The sequence below is a fragment of the Spea bombifrons genome, chromosome 12 (assembly GCF_027358695.1).
Source record: "Spea bombifrons isolate aSpeBom1 chromosome 12, aSpeBom1.2.pri, whole genome shotgun sequence".
NCBI lineage: Eukaryota > Metazoa > Chordata > Amphibia > Anura > Pelobatidae > Spea > Spea bombifrons.
In genome coordinates this window covers 4,691,775-4,712,359 of record NC_071098.1, presented here as the reverse complement: position 1 = coordinate 4,712,359, position 20,585 = coordinate 4,691,775, and the positions used below count along the sequence as shown (strand labels likewise).

Sequence of the window (20,585 nt, the reverse complement as noted above, 5' to 3'; positions counted from 1 at the left end):
TTTGTGCAGTTGCTGGTTTGCCGGTGTATGTGGAGAGCTGCCCATGACCATCATCATACCCACCCACATTATAATTCATTCATCATATCCCTCACCACAATCATTATTTCATTCAATCATTTCAATCCCCTACCATTATCATCCCATATTGTACCACATATGGCACACATATGTGCACACACACACATACTCGCACTTACACATACTTATACACATATTGTTATGCCACACACAGACCAACACACACTCATGCTAACACACACACTTGCACAAACACACTCCTTTAACAGACATACACATTCATTCCTAACCATTTACACATACACACTCACGCTCATGATAGCAAACATAATTATACATACAAACTCATGCCAAAACATACACACTAATGCTAAAACACACCACTTAAGCTGACAGTTCTCCTTATACATACACACTTGTGCTGACACAGACACATACACTAACATACATACTCATTCATTCACCTCCCTTCCTGGAGGCTTCTTTTAGCAGCAGCCGCACTTTCACTGTAGGGGTCACGTAACATTGCGTAATGTGACCTTACTGTGTTCCTGCCTCCATTAGAGGGCTGGTCCAAGGTGGACCGGCTGGCCTGGCCTGGGTCCGGTCTTGAGGAAGCCCTGAGTCTAGAACGTTACGTAACTTCATAAGATGTGATGTCTCCACGTAGTCACCCCGTGATCGCTCTGTGGCTCCCTTGCATCGTGGAGCAGAGACTACCTAGGCACAGTTCTCCATAACGCCACCACTAGACGGCCTAGGCTTGAACTCACCATTGGCTTAACGTGCTGCTCTTTTTAGCCTGAGCAAGGTGACATGTCAACACAAGACAGCCGAGACATAACTGAAAAGAACAGAACACGGGGGGCCAAGGAACATCATAAAGATCTATGTTTATCCAACAATAATATCAAAATAAATAACGAAATAACGAGTTTACTAAGATGAGTGGTACTGAGCGAGGAAAGCTTAATGCCTTAAACAGAACCTTATGTTACCCTGACAAAAGTAGACCCTCACAAACAGCGAGGCTTGGAGACCCCAAACCAGACAGGGCAGAGAATCTTAAACCAATGGCTGGCCAAATCATTTATTATATTAATCATTATTCTGCTCAAAATCCCTTGTTATTAGCCAGTGTATATGTTTACCCCAAGGTCTACTTAAAAATAAAAATAAATCGGTAATAACGTCCTAAGCAATTATTGAGGCACTAACGAAGCGCAGATTGAAATAACTGGAAAAAAATACAACCCTTTAGAGATCAGTTCCCATCGGCAGAAAAAAGCGATATTAACTCATATTAAGCATGTTGGACGTCCATTAGAGCTCCTTCCCACGCAGCAGGCACAGAGACCTGATTTCTGCTGAAAAATCATATATTTTACAGAAGATATTGGGCATCACCGGGGATTCAAATTTGGGAGGAAAAACAGAGATTGCGCCACGATACTAATTATATTTAAGGAAATACAATTCCTATAGAAAATCATTTTCTTTGATTTTCTGCTCGTCTTTAAATTATGTTTCAGTGCTAGCCGGTATCCTTCAAAATAAATGTAGAATAACATTGTTTTCCTTTTATTATTGGAAATTTGGTGTATATTGGAATGTGAGTAAAAATCAATAGAATTTCCACCTTAATAACGGCTAAATGAACAATGTAAGTTACTGTATATATCTCAGAAACGCTATTACGTTTTTTTTTATATATTGTATTTGCTATTTATTTTTTCTTTGTGCTCAATGTGTGCGTTCAGTAGCAATATCTTTAAAAAAAAATATTTACTGTAAAATCTTTTATTATATATTTTTTTCCGATTTTTTATTCTGTGCTTATGATAAATTTTGTATGTACCAGTGAACGTTAAAAAAAACAAAACACATTAAACTTGGCAACAATTAATACGGCACATATTATGCTTTAATGTAAGTAAAAGAACTAATTTAAATCAGACCTGGTATTTGAAAAAAATATATATATTTTAATTTAAAAAAAACCTATTTTTTTTTATTTTCTAAAAAAAGTTTTAATAGCAGATTTTAACTCAACTTTCAAAAATCTTGTTATTTTTCTAGCACAATAAAATTATTTATTTGAGTTCAGCATACGTGCTAAGTGTTCCATAGCCGTTCCCTTTAGTGAATTATTGCTATTATTCTTCCAATCTACAGAAAGAGAGAAACCATATGGAAAATCACACCTCGGTAACGGAGTTTATTATCGTGGGGCTTACAGAAGTTGCGGAATATGAAATGTTTCTATTTTTAATATTTTTATGCATCTATATCACTACCGTGTTTCTAAACGCGTCTATAGTTTTTCTGTATATTTTCAGCCCAAACCTCCGAACGCCTATGTATTTTTTTCTAGCCAACTTCTCATTCCTTGAAATATGTTACGTGTCTTCTACAACGCCAAAAATGCTGTCCGTCTTTCTCGTGGAACCTAAAACGATCTCTTTCTACGGATGCGCCCTGCAGATGTATTGGTTCTTGCTTTTGGGTACCGCGGAGAGCTACATGCTGGCAGCCATGGCGTACGATCGATACAACGCCATATGCCACCCGCTCTTATATAGCGCCATTATGAATACAAAGGTTTGCGTCCAGCTTGTAGCTGGTTCTTGGCTCATTGGTGTTTTAAATTCACTCGCAAACACCACCCTGACGTTCCGACTACAGTTTTGCCGCAGCAGAATCAACCATTTCCTATGCGATATTCCGCCATTGTTAAAACTGGCGTGTGCCGAGACCTGGGTCAATGAGATCGCCCTCGTCATTGGCGGTTCCATTGTTTTTGGTTCATTCATACTAACAATGATTTCTTACACTCAAATCATCTGCGCAATTCTAAAAATCCAATCGAATTCCGGGAGGAAGAAATCTTTCTCGACCTGCACTTCCCACTTTATGGTGGTCACCATTTTCTACGGCTCCGGGTCGATGATGTATTTCCAACCGAAGTCGAGCTACTCAATGAGCAAAGACAGGACGGTGGCCGTCATGTACACAATCATCGCGCCTCTGCTAAACCCATTCATATACAGCGTAAGAAACCAAGACGTTAAAATCGCTGTTAAAAAATTAGCGAACTGTAATATTTAGGGTAAACAGAGAAGTGCGTAAGCCATCATTCTTATTCATCAGAAAGATTTATTGGGTAATAATACCCGATAATAATAATAATTATAATAATAAGGGGGGCCTAAGTTTAAAAAGAAAATTATTATTATGGAATTCCACACAGGGCGCCGACGTCTATGTGTCTTCTGTCATCCATAGGCCTTCTTCTCCATTTTTGGGGGTTTTGGATCAAGTATTTGATAAATATCAGTGTAAAAATGTGAAAATATGTCATGTATTCTTTAGCGATTATTTCAAACAGTAAAAAAGGACTTGTTTATGTATTTTACTATAGTATGATTTCGCTGTGTCTCCACAAAACCATTATAAAAGAATAAGTAAATTATTGGACTTATTTTATAGATTTCCCGATAGATTATTTGGATATTTATGTTATTATTATTTTTTACTCTGTACAGAAAAAGGTAAATAAATTACAATGATCATCTATTTAGAGGTTGGAAAAAGTTATTTTATTTGGGGCTGAAAAGTTGGTAACCTGTGTTTCCGCTATGTTGTCATGGTGGGGTTGACATATGTTGGCCGATTTATTTTTTCATACAATATTTTGTAGTGCTGTTGAAGTAAAAAATGCAGTTTTCTCCATAAAAATGTATTCTTATTATTATGAATTACCAATAAATGGATGAAATATTGGGATTTTGCACATGCTTTGATCCGTTCACTGGAACATTCTACCGGTTGCTATGGGGATAAGTACACTTTGCAAACTTTTCAATTAGTTTTCTCACATAACCTGTATTGCCTAGGAGTCCTGTGTGATGTAAACATCTCGTCGTGTTGCGTTACATGAAGGAGACAATTGGCTGTATTGAATGTCGGAAATTACATTGATATTATGTTTATATATTTGTTGCCAACTTTATTAGGGTGAGAAGCGCTGACAGTTTTTGTTTTTTGTATACATTGTACAGCCAACACACTGTATTTGCAGCAGGCTCACACTGTTTGGTAGGCCTCATTTGCATTATTTGAGCCTGAGACTAGCTTAGCACACGGACATTTTTTCATTTCAATGTCGGAGATGAGATCAGCATAACCCATAGATTCTAATGCAAAAAAAAATAGACAAAAAATATAGTGATACACCGGCCCGGTCAACTTGGACACTGGGCAAACTTCCGGTGGGTTTCTGGCCGACAACGCCAAATACTCACCGCATCAGGTACCGCAGTGTGGGGCACAAAAAATGTGCACTCATCCAGACATGGTCTGCGTTTAAGTTACCCAGAGGCCGCTGGCCTTAAAGTGGTAGCGCCGTCTAATCATCACCAGTCCGGCCCTCGTGATACATTTTATCTTAGGTAATAAATGGGGCTGTTTTAAGTCTGCGATCTATACAATGATTGACATTCAATTAATTGTGTTAGTTAGATCCCTGCATTAATTCCAACAACTTATCCAAAAAAACCCCACATATTTTACTGTCATAAACCGCAAACTTTGGTAGTATTAATCTGTCAAAATTAATTTAACTAATGGCTTATTTGTAGTTTATTTATCCTACAAGGTTTAACTTTCTACATTAAAGACAATGAAATTAAATTTAGTTTCTGTTTACTTTATCTTGTCACAAAGGATGAAGTCCCACTGAGAACTATTAAAAATATTATTATTTTTGTGTTGCTTTAATTGGTACTTTCCTTAACACAGATTAATGGCAGATCTGAGTAAAAAATGGCCCTTTAGAATTTATTCCCAACGGTTGACGGAACACGTTATTAAGGACCGTTGGACGTCGCTCAGCTTAATCTAAGTCGTGTTTGCAATTTACTTGATTTAAGACAATTTTATTTATTTTTGTCCAAACGATATGTTTTGTTGCTGTCCAATTTATAACATAATTTAATGCCTGGAGATCAAACTCATCAAATATTAGATTTTATTTTTTTTAAAAACATTTAATATTTTTTTTTCTCAATTTTTAAAGACGGGACACACAATGTACAGTAAGTAATTATCTAAAGAATTGAATGCATTTGAATAAATATATATATTACAGAGAAACAGGGAACAGGTTCTTAACATTGCAAAAAAAGAAAAATTGTAGGAATTGTGAAAAGTGACAAATGGATTAAATAAACATTATATTTATTGCGTTTTATTTATTTGTTTTTTTTTCGGTTTTAATTATCCGGAACTCTTGAAAAATCTAATTAGAGGCAATCTAAATTCCGATTCCTGGAAAACAAATTTACTGAAAATATTCCCAACTTGAAAACTGTCATGAATCTTCACAGGAAGGAAATGTGAAAAAAATGCGATGGATCAACTAAGCACAAAAAAATAAAATGAAATAAAAAATAGAACAAAATATTTAGTATATAGTAACAAAATAGTACATTAAAAATTGGACTCAAACAGAAGGTTTACTTTTTTCCTAGTAAATAAAATCATGCAGCATGTAATGATGTAATATTTTTTATATATATATTTGATGGTTATAATATTCTACTACTGCCAAGTCATGTGCGTATCAGTAAAATGCTATTATTATTATTTCCAACCCAATTTTTTTAAAAAAAGAGTAAAAACAGTTAAAAAATGTTAGTTTCACAGCTTATTGTTTAAATTTCTCTATTGCCATTTTTATATTTCTATTTCTTATATATTTTTATATATTATATAGATACACAATTTTTTGGAGCATTTACTACTTAATAACCACCACTTTTTAATTTCATTTATTTACTTATTTATTTTAATCTACAGAAACAATAAGAAAAGAAAATGAAACCATCCTAACCGAGTTCATACTCGTAGGACTCTCAGCGGACCCTAGACTCCAGTTTGTATTATTTCCCTTGTTTTTATGTATTTACGTTGTCACTGTTCTGGTAAACGCGTCTGTGATTTTTGTATATAAGTTCAGCCCGAGCCTGCACACGCCTATGTATTTTTATCTCGCCAACTTCTCATTCCTGGAAATCTGTTACGTGTCGTCCACCGTTCCCAAGATGCTGGCGAATCTTCTAGCAGACCGTAAGACGATCTCTTTTTACGGTTGTGCCGTACAGATGTATTGGTTTCTGCTTCTGGGCGGCACGGAGTGTTACATGCTGGCGGCCATGGCGTACGATCGTTATCACGCCATATGCCACCCGCTCTCGTACGCCGTCTTTATGAATAACAGGGTTTGCACGCAGCTCATACTTGGCTCTTGGCTCGTTGGCGCAGTCAACTCTTTGGTACACACTCTCCTGACCTTCAAGCTGAAATTTTGTTGCAATAAAATTAACCACTTCTTTTGCGATATCCCTCCTTTATTGAAACTGGCTTGCATGGACACCCGGGTCAACGAAATGGTTGTTTTTATCGTTAGCGGCTGCGTTATTGTTGGCTCATTTATACTGACGATGACTTCTTACAAGCAAATCATCTCGACGATTTTAAAGATCCGTTCCCGCTGCGGGAGGAAGAAAGCGATTTCGACCTGTACCTCTCACTTCATGGTGGTTACCCTATTTTACGGCTCTGGTATCTTTATGTACTTTAGACCAAAGTCGAGTTATTCTATGGATCAAGACAGAATAATAGCCGTGATGTATAGCGTTATCGCGCCTATGTTAAATCCTTTCATATATAGCCTGAGGAACGGAGAAATGAAAACAGCTGTGAAGAAATTAACGCGTAAACTTGCGTCAACCGAGGAGCTGTGAAATATATTTAAAGAGAGCATTTATGTTCTTTGTAAACCTTTAATAAAGCAAAATATTACTGGTACCAAACCCCTCGTCTTCAAAAGGGTTTGTAGACGCGGCGTATGGACATCTTATATTGGGAAATGTTGAGGGACTACGGATGGACTACAATTAAAACACCGTCAGATTATTGATTCATTGATTTTATGTTTATCCGCATTATTTAAGTAATTATTATTAAAAGTCATCAAAATGATTCTGGAAATATTTCTGAACCAACAGCTACCATTTATTTCTAAAATCTAAAGACATTCTGTATCACTACTATCCAAGGAGACAAACCAAAGGAACGCATACAACATAGCAATGAGCCCAACATAATTTGATGGATGCGATTGTAAACGTTTTAAGTCATTACGTCATTAGAAATCGAATTTATTCAAATCAGTCATCGACAAATATTTGGTGACTGTGGGCGACCTGTGGGGGTTTCAATCCTAGAGGGCAATATCTTCAAACAAAATGAGGAGATAATCAGGTTCTATCGGAAACAATACTTATATTTCTATAGATTACTTATGATGTTATTTACCAAAATTAGTGAAAATTCAAGAGAAAATACAGGAGGTTAATTCAAAAATCGGAGTGTATTATGTCATCGTATCATATATGGTAAAAGAGGAGATCTCCTGTAAATTCTCATAAAAGAATATTGCGACAGAAAAAATAATTAGCCAAAAAATTAGCCAGAAAAATCTGTCTTGTTTACATTTAAATAATATGCATTTTTCAGGAACCAGAAGCAGAGCTACTTGACAAGAATCTTGAACATTTTCTTCTAAATCATGTTTTTTCCCCCAAACACAAAATTTATTTTCATGATATATAAGTCGATCCTTTATTGATGATCAGAACTCTGTGTAATTGCCCCAGAATCTGCAGGGACATTGATCGAAGCGTTTTGGTAAATCACCACCGCCTACGACGAAAAATACACGCATTGTTAGAAAACGGTCGAAAACATTCATATATGTTATTAATTCATATATGTTATTAATTAATAATAATTCATAATGATTAATTTATACATGTGCAAATACAATATTTCCTACTTTCATTATACAAAATTAAATTATAAAAAATTTTTATCAAAAGTTTGGGTTATTGCGTGAGAATCATATAAATGTGCTCCGAGGGTCTTATAGGGGCTCCGGCTTAAAAAAAAAATGTCTAATTTGCACAATCGGTCGCGTACTTTACTTTTAAGTTTGTCAAAAACATACAAAATGTATTTAAAAAGCGCAGACCTACCACGTCACTCTCCGACGTCCGACACACCGTTTTGCATCCAAAAATAGACATGGATAGCGATACACAAAACTCCAGCAGCGCATGAAGAAATAAAACGACCACGATGCCCATCACAGCATGCTAAATGATTAAACATATATATATATATATATATATATACGTACGTAAATACTCACAAGCTAAACAATACAGTAAACATACAAAAGAACAGCTGAAGTTCTACAACTTGTCTACCGCAAAACTTTTTAAAATTGACCCACAAATTTTATTCTATGACACCTATCTATCCAGTTAAATCACTTAACTATGTGACACTCACCTAGTTCTTGCCTGTGTTCTGCCCGTAAATACTTTTAGGGCACATAACCAGGGGCAATTAAGTCCATAAACGTATGACCCCCCCCCAAAAAAAAAAAAATTGCATAGGTATATTTAAAAAAAAAAAATTACTTTTTCAATCATTTTCTCGTTAGTTTTCTGACTTACCACTGGGTTGAAATTCCCTTTACAATCCTCCATTGGATCCAAATAATAACAGTACGTGTACTTGGCGTACCTCTTGAAATAGTTTGATCCATGAAGGAAAAAAACGAAGAATATGAACAGGGCAACTCCTGAGAACGCCGTGCTCAATGTATTGAGAATTAAACTTGCCTTTACCTGGAAAAAAAAAATATGTTTTCAGTACAGGATTCTAAAAAGAAGAAGAGTGGGGACAATCGGGTAGAAGAAGAGTAACCAGGATTTTGTTTTCTTATAGCTCCCAGCTTTGAGCAGCTGGATCGTTATTTGGAATAACCCACGCAAAAAACATATTTTTCACCTTAAATCCAGTGCTGTATAGAGTAATGTAGATCGGCATTGATAAAAACCTGTTTTTATCTAATTCTGTTCCAATAAACTCCCTTTATCTGCAGACCTGGAGCCGCCGTTGCTGTCAGTCATGTGATATTTTGGGTGACTTTCCCGGCTCAAACACCACACTGAGCTGATGCTTTATGGCAATGCTAATGAAGTCCCTTCCTCCATAGACATTCGTTAGTCAGAGTGCCCGACTCTTTAGAATAGGGTGAAAAGCAAATTACTTCCCTAGTATATATATAATATAAAATATAGTTTGCCTGTGGGACCCGATCACTAATACACCCAGTTTACTACCTTTTTTTCAATAATAGCCATTACTGCCCCTGATGTACCTGGGACCGCCCACTGACATCACCGGGACCACCCACCAAGGTCACTGGGGACGCCCACCAAGGTCAGCAGGCAGTCCTGGACTCATCTCAAAAGGAAACCCATGTCCCAGATTAACGAACTAGTAAATTAGTAAATGTTGGAAAAATAAACATTTTTGACTCTTTAACTTAACACTACCATTTTCTAACAATGTCTTTATTTATTTATTGTTTTCTATAGGGCCATCATATTCCATAACATTGTATAGTGGAATTTTTTTTATGTGATATTTACCAATCTCTTTGTTGGCTTTTTAGCGGCGGTGACAGACAGTGATCCAGAAATACAATACTGCGAAAAAAGTAAAAAAACAGAAACAATATATAGAGATTACAGAAATTCTTCAGACAAATGAAAGAATAAATTCTGAATATTGTTTTCTTACCAGGATTCCAGACCAAAGCGCCACGCTGCTATGAACAAGTATATCCAGCGGAAAACATCTTCCTTTACAGAAATTATAAAGACTTACTCCAAGACTGATATGCAGCAATCCTACAAATATCTGAGTCACCTACAGAAAAAAAAATACATATTTAAAATACGTAATAATGCCCAAATAATCCAGTGAAAAAGCTCCAAAAGGAAACCCTGCCGAAATCTGAGATATACACCGCTAATATAATATTTAAGTAAATGGAAACAAAACTAGTTTGCCAAAAAATTAAGATCTTAAAATTAAAAAAAAACAAATAACTGAATATTTTTTCTACGTAACTTTTTTTTTTTTTTTTTTACTGGACACAATTGGAGTTGATACGATGTTAAAATCCCAATTAGGAAACTGGTTTACAGTCACCCATCAATCTTTTTCACCCCAACACAGGCAAGTAAAAGGGGGTCACCCATTTTTTTGTTTCTAGAATAAATGGTCAGCACTTACGCCCAGAACCTCGGGCTCCCCTTTGAAAAATTTGGAGAGGGATTTTTCAGATGGTAAGCTGTTACTTCGCTGTTCCTCGTTTCCGGGCGTTGAAGCATCTCGAGGAGTCACGTGAGACATAATGATGATGCCGCCTGCTTGTGGCTGCGCAGAAGACATGGCTCTCCACCTATGTCATGGAAAGACCCGTCACCAAACTCACACTGGTTCAGTTTAGCGCATGCCATTCACATATCATTATGGTTTGGATGGACCATGAAGTAATTGGAGACTTCAGGAGACCTCCACGTGCAGGGTTAGAGCCAGCAGAACTCCCCATTTATGTTTTTAGGTCCAGAAACTGATGGCCAGGCTTTCGAGGAAGGACCTTATTTTTTGTGCAGAGGATTGACTTCTATCCCCACTCATCTGGGTTGACTTTGTTACCCCATTTTAAGGAGCGATTTCTTATTACAGAGCATCTTCTCCATCCTCCTGTGTTTTCTCTCATATCATTTCTTGGTTTCCTCCCATATCTTGCTTATTTCTCTCCTTTCCATTTCTATCTTTTCTGGATTCAGGAGCCATTTGGCTATCTCATGCATGTCCCCTCACTATATTGGCTTCTACCACTAAACTTCCTTACGTTACATCTAAGCCTCTGACCCTATAGTTTTATTTTATGACCTCTTGTTCTATATTACTCTACAGTAAACCAGTCCTGTTAAATTTATGGTACTTGCCCGAGACACACAATTCCTACCATTTTCATCTGAAAAGCAATGTGGACCTAGCCAGGGGTTGGTTGATGACTGATCAAATAGGGCAGTTGTTTTAGGACATTATCCAGAACCCTTGTATCTTTCTTGCCCCGGGGCCCCTGGTCTTAATCGATCTATGAATTCTGCTTGCACCAACAAAAAACAAACTGATGTGTCTGAATTGTCCCTTTTTCTACCTACTCAAACTGGTAAATGAACAACTATACTCTGCAACAAAACATTTACATAGAACAGTATAGTGACCTGTCCTATATCATCACAGGCTATGACCAAATGATGTCATTGGGCTTCTTACATCAGCCTTGTCTAATACTATCATTCCTTAAACATAATTTACTATATTAAAATCCTCGTCTATCTGTCATCCATCGACATGTTTCTACTTACGGGTTACTTGATGCTGCTTTTTCCCTTTAGTTTTGCAGAAATGTGAATTTTTTGTATCCGTGTAGGTTTCGGACCGTCGAGAAGCTGTTTACAGACAAGTGAATAGAGCATTTTTTTTAAACAGGAAACAGACATTGCTGTGAACTCAAATGGCTTTGTAGCCAAAAAATAAGAGAAAAAAAAGATTATTTCTAACAGTGAGATAAAAGGAGAGAAAAAACCTAGATAAAGTCATTAAAAGTTGTTAGAAAGATGTATTTTTAGAATGTAGTTAATAAAATGTCATTCTCTCTGACCATTTCTTTTTCTTCAAAAAAAAAAAAAGCAAAACATCTATGGTGGTCGAAATATTATTGGACCAGACTTAGGTTGCATGCTAACGCTTGTTTTAACACACTAATCACTAAAATGTGTGTTAATTGCAACATTACACATAGCATATTTAAGAAGAGGACATGCAAATGCAATGAGAACTCTCATGCCCTCGCCTCAAACTCACAAGTTCTTCCCTCTGCAATATAAGGAAAAAAAAAGAAACAGTACTTCCCATATTAACAAGAAGGGGGACCCACAATCAACCTGGTGTCCCTTAACCCATGTGATGTGTGACAGGGTAATTAACCTGTTGAGGTATATATTGCCAAAATGTACCCTCCAACCCTATACCCTGCTCAGAGGGACTAAAGGGTTCAAAGTTATAAAATTAGCCTATAGAAAGGGTGAAAACCTGTGGGGGAGAAACAGATTATCCCTTAACTTTTCATTGCCCATCCATGGATGATCTGTATTTCCAGTCCAAGGAATATGATGTCATATCACAGCACTGTATATCTTAAATAGTGCTGCCCTGGGCTTACCAAAGAACACATTGGGTGCACCTAGAAGCAACTTTGAGTTACCATGTGATAAATCTTTAAATATTTTAAAGATGTATGGAAAAATCTAAATTGGTAATTATTACATTTTCATAACTATTGTTTTTTTTTTATATTCATGTCTCGTGTTTCCGATGTTTGCCATAAAATCCATCTCAGTTTTACTCTTGGAACATCACAGATAAAAACAAACATTTCCTATCAACTTTCTTTTCCATCTGAACATTTGGAATTTTTTCAGGCATCCATCTGTATTTCCCTTTCCTTAACCAAAGATACTGACAACCGCTGACATTCCGGTTTTATTCTAAATTCAGCAAAATGTTTGCAGCCCTTTAAACACTTTGTACATTAACCCATTATGAGGATGATACTAACTGTCCTCTATTGCACTTCGACTTTCCAGCATTTATTCTTTACTCAGCAGGAAAAGGTCATTCTGAAGCAGCCTGTTATCATTCCTGCCGTATCCTGACCACACATTAAAGCACAAATCACAGAGCTGGAATCAGTTAGGTGATAAATAAATGTTACATTGTATCTAGGCATAAGAGTAACAAGGCAGCAAGTAACAAGGGTATGACATCATAACTCAACACCATGGGTAACACTACACTGACTGCCAAGTAATAGGAGCTGCTGACAAAGGCATGATTACTGGAATGATAATTTGCTGTAAACCAGGAAGGAAAGTTATATGAAGAAGGAAAGTTTTATGATGAAAGACAAACTTGTATTGTTGAATGCAGAAGAGAGGTACTCTAAAATATATATATGGTGAATGATACACTGTTTGCTTTAATGTTTATTCCTGGTGTTTCCCTGGAGCCCTCCATCTCTGTATGGGAGGAATGGGGCTTGATATAGAAAGAGGTGGGGTTAGTCCCCAATAAGTGTGAAAAGGGCAGGGTGTAGGTGTGGTCAGACATCACTCCTCCCTTATCCAGAGATCAAATACTGCCCCTGAGGAGCCATAATCAACTCTGATTTCCTGGGCAAGCAATGATTTAAAGTATATAAAAATATTCAACAAATATTATCAATGACAATAGATAAGGAGAAAACAACCGGGGTACACTTACAGACACATGTCCAGCTGGGTGACTAAATCTGAGCCGATTTATTGTTTCCCATTTATTGTATCATAAGGAGTCAGGCTGTTTCTCTAGGAGATTGGGCCAAGGTAACAGAACATACAAATTCTAGCTCTACTTAATATTCAGAGATTTCAGAAGGGGGACATTCCATGGCCATTAGACAGAAAGTTTTGTATGCATAGATTATCCATAGAATAAAAATTTCCTTTTTATTACAGTTATGTACAAATCACCAAAAACAGCGGTTTTACTTTATTGATATTTTTTCCATTAAAATGTAACCAAGAACCAGGAATACAATTTAACAAATGTAGCTTTAAAAAGTTCAAATAGGTATTACACGTTATTGAATCAGTCTTCGCTTTAAACAAACTTTGGCTTATCCCCCAAAGGTTCTTTGAAATGAATCGTCCCAGAATACTAAAACTCAGATGTATTTCACCTGAGGATCCCCAAACAATTAAAACATTTCATAATTTATTACTAGTATTCCTGTGCAAAATAGACAGGAGCGTATTTATTCTGCGTAAATGTTACTCTTTGGAGACTCATCAAAGCATTGATATGGCAGAAGAAGTGGTATGTGATCATAGAGAATTCTTTCCCAAAATAAGAGGCTCTTTTCTCTTTTGCTCCAAGATCTGCCAGGCTCAGGACGTTCGTTCTTTGTATTTTTAATATCTTTCTAAAAAAAAGAAAAAAAAATATTGATAAATAAGAGAGAAATCTACTTTGCTTTTGCTAAAGTTCCACTTAACCTTTGTGGATTATTTAAATTAAATAATATATTTTTGTGGACAAGGACAATGGACTGCAATGATATAGATATTATCATTTCTTAACATGGAAATTTCATAAATTAAACTAGAATCTAAATTATTCATTATAAACAGACATGTTTTGCTGGTTTGTTACAGCTGATTTAGTATATTATTCTAGAATATATTGAAGAATGTTATCCATGCTTCTGGGAAGATCCTTACTGATTACTGATCCTTAAATTGTGATTTTTTTTTTGTCGTTTTCAAATGAATTTATAAAAACATTGGATGAGACTTACTGAAAGGGTTAAATAATTTACTGTTAAAAAATTGCTGTTTGTAGCTAACCACAGAAACTTGTCGTGTTTCTATAAGGAAAACGGGAAGTACCAAAATCCTATGTTTAGCGACAGATATCTCGTGAATTTTTACACCGTTACCCCGCCATGAAAAGTTCAGGCTTGTCCTGTATACGGTATCTGTCACGTACATTCTATTTTTTTGTGTTAGATATACTATAAAAGACGCTCACTTACACGTAATAAATAAAGTAAGGTTTGGTCAAGAAAATCTACAGAAACAAGCCAAACGCTTTACTTACAGAAACTCATATTTTGGTAAAAGGGCATTTTTTGCAACATGCTACGGAAAATTACTTAGTTACTGTTCTTATTCTTATTTTCTGAACTCTGAAAAGTTTTGTTATATCAACAGAAACATGAAAGCTTCTACATATGGCAGGAAAAAAAAATAGCTATGATTGTGAATGATTTCCTAGGATTATGTAGTAATTTTGGCATTTTACGTGAACCGTTTCTAATGTGGGAAATATATGTTGGAAAAATACTTTTCCCCCCGAAGTTGTTCTATATCGTAGATATATTCTCACTTTCTTTACTGTTTGTACAGAAACGATGGACAAAGGCAATGGAACCGCCGTGCGAGAATTCATTCTAGCCGGACTCTCCGAACTCCCCGAACTCCAGCCGTTTCTCTTTGTAATGTTTGCGTGTATCTATACGATTTGCTTGCTGGGAAACATGGCTATCATTTTCGTGTATAAGTTTAGCCCGAATCTTCACATTCCTATGTACTTTTACCTGGCCAACTTCTCCTTTCTGGAAATATGCTACGTCTCCACCACCGTCCCGAAGATGCTATCCACGCTTTTGACGGAGCGTAAAATGATCTCGTTCCACGCCTGCGCCGTACAAATGTATTGTTTTCTGCTGCTGGGGAGCGCCGAGTGCTACATGCTGGCGGCCATGGCGTACGACCGCTACAACGCCATATGCCGCCCTCTTCTATACGGCGCCGTTATGACGAAAAGAGCTTGCGTTCAGCTCATCGTCTCTTCCTGGCTTATCGGTGCGGTTAACGCGTTGATACACACCGCCCTGACCTTCACTTTATCCTTCTGCGGGGTAAATAAGATCAAGCATTTCTTTTGCGATATCCCGCCAGTGCTGGAGCTGGCGTGCGCGGACACCAAAATCAACGAGATCACCATGTTTGTTATCTGCAGCGGCGTCATTATAGGCTCTTTTATCCTGACCATGCTCTCGTACGCCAGGATCATCACCACCATTCTGAACATCCATTCGGATTTAGGAAGGAAGAAGGCCTTCTCCACCTGCACGTCGCACCTCATCGTCGCGGTTCTGTTCTACGGATCCGGCATGTTCATGTACGTCCGACCCAAGTCTAGTTACTCAATGGGTACGGACAGGCTGGTCGCGGTCGCGTATGCTGTCATCGCCCCGCTGTTAAACCCCTTCATCTACAGCCTTCGAAACAGCGACATGAAAATCGCCGGGAAAAAACTACTGTGTCAGATTTGCCTGGTTCAATATCCTCAGTCCTTGTGATTTTATACGGAAATAAAAAAAATTTCCTTTCCCGTGGCTTTTAAATAAACGTTGTCCACGCTGGAACCAATGAATGATATGTTTTATGTTCTTGTGCATATATGTGTGTTTTTTTATTTTGTTTGTAGTTGCGCTAGATTATTTTTGATGGTTTTTGGGAGGTTCTAACCTCAGCAGGGCCGTCATCCCGGGCGCTTTAACCCCTTAATGACAAAGCACGTACATGTACGGGCTCAAAATGCATTGTTTTCAATGGGTTTAGGGACCGCCCATTGTCCTTAACGGGTTAAGGCCATCGGGCTCCCGGTTGATATACGTTCGGCAACCGTCTGGATACATGTGACCACGAGTTACATTTTTACGCACGCAGCGGGCAGCCACATACATCCAGCCAATGCCCGTCGGCTGATGGCCAGCCTGGGCTTGAATGTCCGTGTCTTCGGAATGTTTCAAATAATCTAAGTTTATATATATATATATTTTTTTTTGGTGCAATATTTCTTCTTTAACGTGATTATTCTACAAATTAAATTTACAATAACTGATGGGTTGGAGGTTTTTAGTGGGCACATCAAGATCTGACCTTATTCAGAGATCAAACTGAACTGGCGGACGCTTTACGCAACAATATGACCCCCCCCCCACAAAAACAAAGAAAATTTCCCAAATTAATGAAAAAACCATGGGTCCTGGGCGTTGCGCGTCTTCATTTAAAGCTATTCTTTCCCAAAATAGACAAACTTAATTTCTAGAACATTCTGTCTCCACCATTTTTTCCAGCTTTCTTCCCCAATGAACCATCCAATGAAACCATCCGAAACTAAAAATAATTTTTTAATAAATTTTTAAATGTTTTTTTTTAACGATTGTGATTTTGTTAACTTTGTTCTATGATTATAAAGAATTCCGTTAAAGAATTTCCGTAGTATTCCTCGCACGTAGATAGCGAGTGAAGGTTCTTGTTCTTATGGGATTTGTCCCCAGCGGGACTCGCAGCAATGTTTAAAACGCAACACGTTCGGAATCGGTCAGAGTTTTTTCCTTAGAACGAGAAATATGTTAATACTTTCATATCTCTCCAGCGGGCGAGATTCCATCCACCTGATATATCTCACACCTCTAGATTCTTTCTTGTTTTTATTCTTCTTTTTATACTTTGGGCTCTTGGAAATCTGGCACGGTTTTTTATTTTTGGTTGAAAAATCTTTAAAAGGACCAATAATCTTGGTTGGGTTTTTATTCTCACTTTAACAAAGAATAAAGAGCGAAAGGGATTTGAATGTCCACCGTCATCTCTGTACACAGAAGGTATGACTAGAGGTCCATTTAATAAGAATTTTTTTTAATGAAAAATGTTTTGTTGCAGGTTGTATTTTTTATGATAATAAACTCCTTCAAGTTTACAAATCATTTTACATTTAGATCGGTTTATTAAAGCTATTGGAATATGATTATTATTCCTTATTATTATTTATTATTATTATTATTCATGTGTGGCATAAATTAAAAAAACTAATAATAAAAATAAGAAAGAATACCCTACGCTCATATTTTATAAAAAAAATTTATAAGAAATTAGCTGATGATAGGGGTGATGATAAGGGTGATGGGAGTTGTGGCCCATACATTGTGTGCGTGAGAAAAGCAAAAGGCTGGAATACTTGTGAAAATGTACCTTTTTTTATCTAAACTGTGTTTTTTATGGTGAATTATGTCATTTAACCCTTTAATTTCTGTGTGCCTGTGCTGTCTTATTCTGTGCGCTGTGTGCAGTAAGATGAGCGTCATGTATGTGCGCCCTGCAGATTTAACAAATTATACAAAAACCTAGTCATGTAGGGTATTTCTGGAGATGCAGCTGAACACGTTTGTGTTTTTTTTTTTTTTTTGCAGTTACATTTCATCTGTGCAAACAATCCTAAAAAAAAAAAACAAAAAAAAAACCTGAACAAAGCACCAAAAACGAACGATTCCCTTTGCTTGGTGCTTGAAATACCCTGGATTGTCTTCTCTCAAAATAAATCTATACTTTTTGTTGGTGTGTTTTCAAACTGGTTGGCTGCTAAACAGTCCCAAAGGAGACATAGGCTTCAGAAAATAACATTAAAAAAATGCACTTATTGGGGGAGAATTACAAAAATAGTGGGTTTATCGCCGTGTAATGATATTGCAATTAATAAAACATAATGATTGAGGAACTAGTTGATGCAAAGTGTCTTTATCTCGAGCATGGATGGATGGATGGATGGATGGATAAAATTAAAAAATAATAAAATTTAATAACGAAATATATTCTGATTTTATATTAAAATTAACATGTTCATGTCTGCTGCTGTCTACAACACATGATAATGTAACCTTTCAACAATGATGATGCAATAATGTTGAAAGCATCTTAATTTTTTTTTATTTATTTATTTATTTATTTTTAACAGATTCAGTCATTTAAATGGAAAACAGCAATTACTCTGAAATCGCAGAATTTATTCTTGTGGGATTTTCTGAAGTCAAAGAGATTCGATTGTTCCTGTTTTTGATGTTTTTATTGTCATATGCTCTTACCGTGCTCGGAAACATGACTATAATTGTTGCCTATTCACTTACCCAAAAACTCCACAATCCCATGTACTTTTGCCTTTCGAATTTCTCCTTTCTGGATATCTGTTATGTGTCTGCAACTGTTCCCAAGACGTTGTCGAACCTCCTAGCGGAGGATAAAACAATCAGTTTTTATGGATGTGCCCTACAAATGTACTGCGTTTTGCTTATGGGCGGCACGGAGTGCTACATGCTGGCAGCCATGGCGTACGATCGCTATAACGCCATATGCTACCCGCTCTTATATAGCACTATAATGACCAGGAGAGCTTGCATTTTGCTTATAGCGGGGTCATGGATTATTGGCGCCCTAAATTCTCTTATACACACAGTCCTGGCCTTCACTTTACCCTTCTGCAGCCATAAGATTAATCACTTCTTTTGCGATGTCCCCCCGTTACTGAAGCTGTCCTGTACCGACACCTTTACCAATGAAATTTTCGTTTTCTTGGTCGCCGGATGCGTTATTGTTGGTTCCTGTATATTGACAATCATTTCTTACATTCATATCATATCAACTATTCTAAGCATTCGTTCACATTTGGGGAGGAAAAAAGCTTTCTCGACCTGTACTTCTCACCTTACAGTTGTTGCCATATTTTATGGATCTGCTATTTTTATGTATTTTAGGCCCAAATCGCGGTATGCTAAATATCAAGAAAGACTGGTCTCCGTTATGTATACAATTATCGCACCGATGTTAAACCCTTTTATATACAGTCTGAGAAATAATGACGTAAAAGCTGCTGTTAGAAATGTATTGCCGCGAATAATTGGAACTCACAGGCACAAACTGTAATGCCTTCGTTATTTTTTATTAGCCTCCAGTCCAAAGAATGCATATAAAGCTGAAATACCGTTCAGAATAAAATATATGAAGTTATCAAACATTGAAATGAACCATCCTGGTGTAGTCGTAATGTTGTCAGCCGCTGGCGTGCCTACCAGCGCGGTCGCTATAACAACCGGTACACCATGAATAAGACCACACCCACCGGCGGTCTGTTCCTGCACTATACCAAGGCACCGACAGCGATCATCACGCTAGAAACCATGAGGAGGGTTGGCCGGTAATACACCTGTTAGTCTCGGTCCAAAAGGAAGGAAGCTCCCCGTCCCTTTCTAAGTCTTTGTCCTGATGGCTAACATACAAAACAAGTCAGAGATGCTCAGTAAAAACAGACAGATGTTTCATAGCCTGTCTTACGGGGCATCCATTGTTATAGTTTTTCTTTAATATTAAGCATATCTGTAAGTTATCCTTAATTCTACATTTGACAGGTCAATAAATTAAATGCGTTTAATGTCACACTGAGCTCACTGTATTATTTTATTTATTTTTGTATTTTTATGCTTTTTCCCCCCCCCTCTGTGGTTGCAATGCCAGCGATCGGCCATTAGGGGGACCAAACGAAAATACCAGCAGGGTTTAGACTAGTGATAGCAAATGTTTTTGGGCCCGAGTGCCCAATTTTCTGCATTGAATCAAGTTGCAGACCGCAAAGTGTCAACACTGCATATTAAACATGGAGAGGACGTTTTTTAGGTACATATCTACTATACACAACAGTGTGCATCAATTTGCCCATATAAATTATTTTTTAAGCATAGAAACAAAGAATGTGTCAGCAGATAATAACTATTTGGCCCATCTATCTGCCCAAGCAGAAAAACACATGAAAGGAGGGTCTATTCGTTAAAAGGATTTTATTAAATAAGATTTGCATTTGCACTGAAATTATATCAGTGTATAAAAAAAAAGTCATTTACACATATCCATAAATGCATTTTCAAAAATCATTCAAGCAATTCATCCACGCATTAATTTATCCATTCACTCATTCATACAGAATTCATTCACACATTAATTATCTCATTCATATACAATTTATTCACACATTAATTCATTCATTCTCTCATTCATATACAATTTATTCACACTTTAATTCATTCATTCTCTCAGTCATTCACACAATTCATCCACACATTAATTAATACT

General features: G+C 36.8%; 5 protein-coding genes across 5 annotated transcripts; 4 read left to right on the top strand and 1 right to left on the bottom strand.

Annotated features, from left to right (window-relative positions):
• Positions 1–2,211: 2,211 nt before the first annotated feature.
• On the top strand, positions 2,212–3,129 carry LOC128470517 (olfactory receptor 1019-like). Its single transcript, XM_053452409.1, has one exon. It carries the CDS (start codon positions 2,212–2,214, stop codon positions 3,127–3,129), a length of 918 nt encoding a protein of 305 aa, XP_053308384.1.
• Positions 3,130–5,575: 2,446 nt separating this feature from the next.
• On the top strand, positions 5,576–6,827 carry LOC128470516 (olfactory receptor 1020-like). Its single transcript, XM_053452408.1, has 2 exons — positions 5,576–5,580; positions 5,891–6,827. Exons 1-2 carry the CDS (start codon positions 5,576–5,578, stop codon positions 6,825–6,827), a joined length of 942 nt encoding a protein of 313 aa, XP_053308383.1.
• Positions 6,828–7,678: 851 nt separating this feature from the next.
• LOC128470514 (membrane-spanning 4-domains subfamily A member 4D-like) lies at positions 7,679–10,398 on the bottom strand. The gene is made up of 6 exons (XM_053452407.1): positions 10,240–10,398; positions 9,742–9,870; positions 9,591–9,647; positions 8,607–8,780; positions 8,121–8,240; positions 7,679–7,788 (listed from the first exon to the last, which is right to left on the bottom strand). The coding sequence occupies exons 1-6, from the start codon at positions 10,396–10,398 to the stop codon at positions 7,708–7,710; spliced, it is 720 nt and encodes a 239-aa protein (XP_053308382.1). The 3' UTR covers positions 7,679–7,707.
• Positions 10,399–15,034: 4,636 nt separating this feature from the next.
• On the top strand, positions 15,035–15,988 carry LOC128470513 (olfactory receptor 1019-like). Its single transcript, XM_053452406.1, has one exon. It carries the CDS (start codon positions 15,035–15,037, stop codon positions 15,986–15,988), a length of 954 nt encoding a protein of 317 aa, XP_053308381.1.
• Positions 15,989–18,437: 2,449 nt separating this feature from the next.
• On the top strand, positions 18,438–19,441 carry LOC128470111 (olfactory receptor 5F1-like). Its single transcript, XM_053451947.1, has one exon. It carries the CDS (start codon positions 18,438–18,440, stop codon positions 19,383–19,385), a length of 948 nt encoding a protein of 315 aa, XP_053307922.1. The 3' UTR covers positions 19,386–19,441.
• The last annotated feature ends 1,144 nt before the right edge of the window (positions 19,442–20,585 follow it).